Consider the following 5000-nt stretch of genomic DNA (forward strand, 5'->3'; position numbering starts at 1 on the left):
TGCAACGAGCCCTCTACATTATAACACTCTATTTACAGTTTTGCCTATCAGTGTATAGAATTTACAATTATTCATACCTCTATGATTTATAATGTATAAAGTATTGGGAACACAGTTTAGGTATATGTACCCTTTCTTTGCCCATGTATTCTGGTTGGCAGGGGAATGAGCTCTCTAGATTATAAAACTCTACCATTTACAAATGTTCCTATTACTCTAAATAATTTACAATTGATTATATATCTATAATTTATAATGTAGAACTGAAGTATTGGGAAGTCACAGTTTGGGTGTAACTACCCTTCGCAGTGTCCATGTATTCTAGCTGCCATTGCAGCGGCTATATCACTCTATATAATTGCAAATACTTCAATGGTTATATGTACTATTGGTAGTGCCCATGTATTCTGGCTGGCAGTGCAATGAGCCCTCTCGGTCATATCAGCCTACGCAGGGCATTTAATGAGCGCCGAATTTGGGATAATTACATGTCATAAAAGCATCGCTACAAAGAAGTTTAGTCTGCTCCTCTGTGCATTAAACAATAAAACACGCCGCATAATTGTCTCATTATTATGATAATCCCATTGGCTCCCTCAGAGAAAAGTCTGAACATCTGATCTAAAAAATCATCCCAGAGAAATTACAAAAGGAAAAAATCATGTGCTGGGAAAGAATACAACTTTGTAAACTGCTTAATGCTGAGAAGCAGAGATCACAAATATTATCTGCTTGTATAAGGACAAGAGATGAGAGTTAGCATTAGTACTAATAGTAGTAACAATAATAATAATAATAATAATAATAATAATAATAATAATAATAATAATAATAATACTATCACCCATACAAAAGGTAGTAGTAGTAAAAATGCACAATTATACTAATAACAACAAGAATATTAATAGCAGCAAAGTAGTAGTAATAATCACAGCGGTTGCAGTAATATTAGTAAGATTATTTTCATTATTATTATAATTACAATTACTATTATTATTATTATTATTATTGTTTTTGTTGTTTAAAAAAAAATTCTTACAAAAAGAAAACAACAGCAAACAAAACAAAAACGGTACTGCTCTTTTTTCACATAGGTGGGATTATCATAACAAGAAGATTATTTTAAAAATAATTGTATCTACATATAAAGGGTAATGATTACATTTACCGATATTTTTCCTAATTCATTCGATGTAGTCATGTATTTAATAATTATGAAATAAAGAAAGAAGAGGAACGTTTGTCAGGAAGGGTTGGGTTGTCTAGTCATGTCCCATAAGAGGGCTCATGTCACCCCAGCAGAGTTCAGGGCACATTCAGGACAGATGGAGACCCTTTACACACAGGATTGAATATACAATGAACAACAAAATAACTGCACATTTGTCGGCATGAATTACACCGATCTAAAAAAAAAAATGTAATAATTGCGCATTGAAAAATAAAGATTTTCATAATCGCTAACAAATTTTCTAGTATATTGTTCTTAAGAAAAATGTGTCATTGCATCGCTGAATCCTCATAAATACAAATATGAAGTTATCTGTTTTCACATATCTATTAGCAAACAACAAATGCTTGGATGCTATATTTTGTAGTATTCTGAGAATTTCTTTGATCTAGGGAGGCTAGTCCAATCATTAATGGAAATACCGGAATAGTGGCTACAATAAATAAATGTGTACTCTAAACAGAAAATAGTCATTTAAATAAAATGATGTGAATGGAGGCAGATAAGCCTTGCTCCCAGGGCTAACAGTGAGGTAGACATACGCTCAGGATCTGAAGGGGGAAAGTAAGACTTCTTCCCAAGCTATAGGAAGAGGTAGACATGGGAGGAATAAGGATTGTTCCCAGGAATTGCAGATAAATAAGGGCTCATCGTTTATAGGGAGAGGTAAGGGTTTGTTCCCAGGGATAGCAGTGACAGGAAGACATGGGCTTATGATCTAAATGGGGGAGTAGGACATGTTCCCGGGGCTACCAGCCAAACTCAAGATCTGAAGGGGGGAGGTAAGCCTTGCTCCCAGGACCAGCAGTGACAGGAGATGGGTTCTTGATTTGAATGAAGGGAATTAAGCATGGTTCCCAGTGCTAGCAGTGGCTGATAGACATGGGTCCTTGATCTGAATTGGGGGGAAGCAGGCCTTGTTCCCACAGCTAGCAATAACAGGTAGACACAGGTCCTTGATCTGAATGGGGGAATTAACCCTTATTCCTTATAGACATGGGCCCTTAATCTAAATTGGGAAATTAACCCTTGTTCCTAGTAAACATTGGTCCTTAATCTGAATGGGGAAATGTTCCTAGTGCTACCAGTGACAGGTGGGCTGATTGGGAAGGCCAGTAGATAGTACCTGTACTCTTGCCTCTGACAGCCCCAGCCTTTGGCTCAGCTCTTCCCTCATGAAGGCATCAGGATAGTGGGTCTCATCAAACAGCCTCTCCAGTTCGTTTAGTTGCTCCAAAGTGAAATTAGTCCGGCTTCTTCTCTGCTTGATTTTAGTCTGGCCTTCTTCTTCCAGCACCTTCAGGTCCTCCTTCCGTTCCTTCATGTCTGGGGACACTGCACACAAGAGACACTGGTGAGCTCTGCTGTCACTGAATCCAGGTGACAACTCTGACTACAAGAAAATTCTCTTCCCTTTGATATAAAACACAACTACTATTGTGGATTGCAGCCCTCCAGATCCCCGTACTTATAGCTATCCCAGAATAGATCAATTACTCACAGATAATCACCCAACATCCAAACAGCACAAAGACTAACAGATTATCCACTCAATAAATGACAATCAGAATGACTAGATAATTGCAAGGGCCAGAGAATGAGAAACTGCAATCCAACCCACCCATAGAAAGTAACATCCTACATTACACTTGGGTTGAGAGGCAATCCAGACACCTAACCCAATCAGACAGAAGGCCAAGTACACTCAACTTAATCTACCTAACTACCCCCATGTCATAGGACCAGGTATGCTGAAAAGGAATATTCACAAATTCCCCAATGCCATGAAGCCAGGCACTCTAAACTTAATCTACACAACTACCCACATGCCATAAGGCCAGATATACTGAAAACTAATCTACACAACTACCCCTATGTCCTAAGGCCAGCTACACTAAATGTAATCTACACAACTACCCCTATGTCCTAAGGCCAGCTACACTAAATGTAATCTACACAACTACCCCTATGTCCTAAGGCCAGCTACACTAAAATGTAATCTACACAACTACCCCCATGTCATAAGGCCAGGTATACTGAAAATAATTCTACAAAACTACCCCATTTAAAAAGGCCAAGTATACAGAAAATACAGTTGCACAGCTTTCCCTGTGTCACAAGGCCATGTGTGCTGAATTTACATAACTACCCTCATGCCCTAAGGCTAGCTACACTAAACCCAATCTACACAACTACCCCATGTCATAAAGCCAGGTACATTAAACCTAATCTACACAACTACCCCCAAGTCACAAGGCCAGGTATACTGAAAATAAATCTACAAAACTACCCCATTTAAAAAGGTCAAGTATACAGAAAATACAGTTGCACTGTGTCATAAGGCCAGACATGCTTAATTTACATAGCTACCCCCATGTCATAAGGTCTAGTAAACTAAAAACTGAATCTACACAATGCTGCCCATGTCATAAGGCCAGGTATAATGCTTCTGAATCTAAACATCTACTGCCATGTCATAAAACCATGTATACTGAATCTAAACAAAAACCCCATGTTATAAGGCCAGGTATTCTAAATCTACATGACTACCCCCCATGGCCATAAGATCTAATATGCTAATTCTGAATTTACACAACTACCGCCATGGCTATAAGATCAGATATATTCATTCTGAATCTACAAAACTTCCACCAATGCCACAAGGCCAGGTTTGCTGAAACTGAATCTAGGCAGACTATTCCCACACGAGGCAGCTTAATAATATCCCATAATTAAATCAAGTTTCCCTTTTCCTTGCTACTATAGCCATCCCCCCCATACAAGCTAACCAGTTATTGGATTGACACTACTAACTAAATGCATACAAGAGAGACAGAGAGGTGTAAATTAAATCTGGATCACTGTGCTCATGCAAGATAGTCAGTCACTCAAATCTCCCCAGAGAACCAGTATATAACTACACATCATACTAGTCATTGCACTTGAACATAGGGAGAGAGCGCTGGGGAGCGTGGAGGAGGCAGCGCAGTGTAAAGCGCAGTGTAGAGGGTGGCAGCGGGCGGTGATCGGACACGTGGAGCAGCGTTTATCCCGCAGCCTGGGAGCACTGCCCGGACGTGTGCTGCTCATCACTGGGCACATTTGTTTAGGAAATGATTTCCGGGAGACGCTGGAAGCCCAGTTCCGATATGCCAACGAATTCTTATTTGAACAAAGGTCTGAGATAAACAGATCCACTGATTACATCCGTACATTCTACCATGCCCGTGCAGACATTCAAATAACACGCTGCTCCTCCTATTTGATTAAACAAATGCATGGATGGAAATCTTTCTATCATTCATGTCTATGTAGTTATGTATTATGTGTTCATCATGTGTACATCTTATCATTGTGTTGATGGGTATAAAATAAATAAGTAGTAAATGTCCGAATATATATACATATACATACATACATACATATATATAAATAAATATATATATCTATACATATGTACACATATATATATATATATATATATATATATATATATATATATATATATATATATATATATATATATATATACACTATAGTTCTAAAAGGATTAATTGAACCACTGATTATATATTTTATATATTGATTATCAATGCATGAAGCTGTGTAGCTATTTACTATAAGAAAACATTTGTATGCTTTCGACTTTTATAAGCAATCATTGACTATCTACTTACTCATAAGTTATCAGTACTTGGATATGAATAATATTGTACTAGAGAAATGCATATGTACACTTCTATATTTTTTTAATACATACTTTACACAT

General features: G+C 37.6%; 1 protein-coding gene across 2 annotated transcripts in view; it reads right to left on the reverse strand.

The window, feature by feature from the left end:
- SHOX2 (SHOX homeobox 2) overlaps nt 1-5000 on the reverse strand; it is a 13108-nt gene that overhangs the window by 4986 nt on the left and 3122 nt on the right. For both annotated transcript variants that reach the window (XM_082251165.1, XM_082251166.1), the window contains exon 2: nt 2358-2566. In XM_082251165.1, coding sequence (XP_082107291.1) covers nt 2358-2566 — 209 coding nt within the window. The remainder of the gene's footprint in view (nt 1-2357; nt 2567-5000) is intronic.

Source organism: Pelophylax lessonae, assembly GCF_965119305.1.
Source record: "Pelophylax lessonae genome assembly, chromosome: 3".
In the NCBI taxonomy this organism is placed as follows: Eukaryota; Metazoa; Chordata; class Amphibia; order Anura; family Ranidae; genus Pelophylax; species Pelophylax lessonae.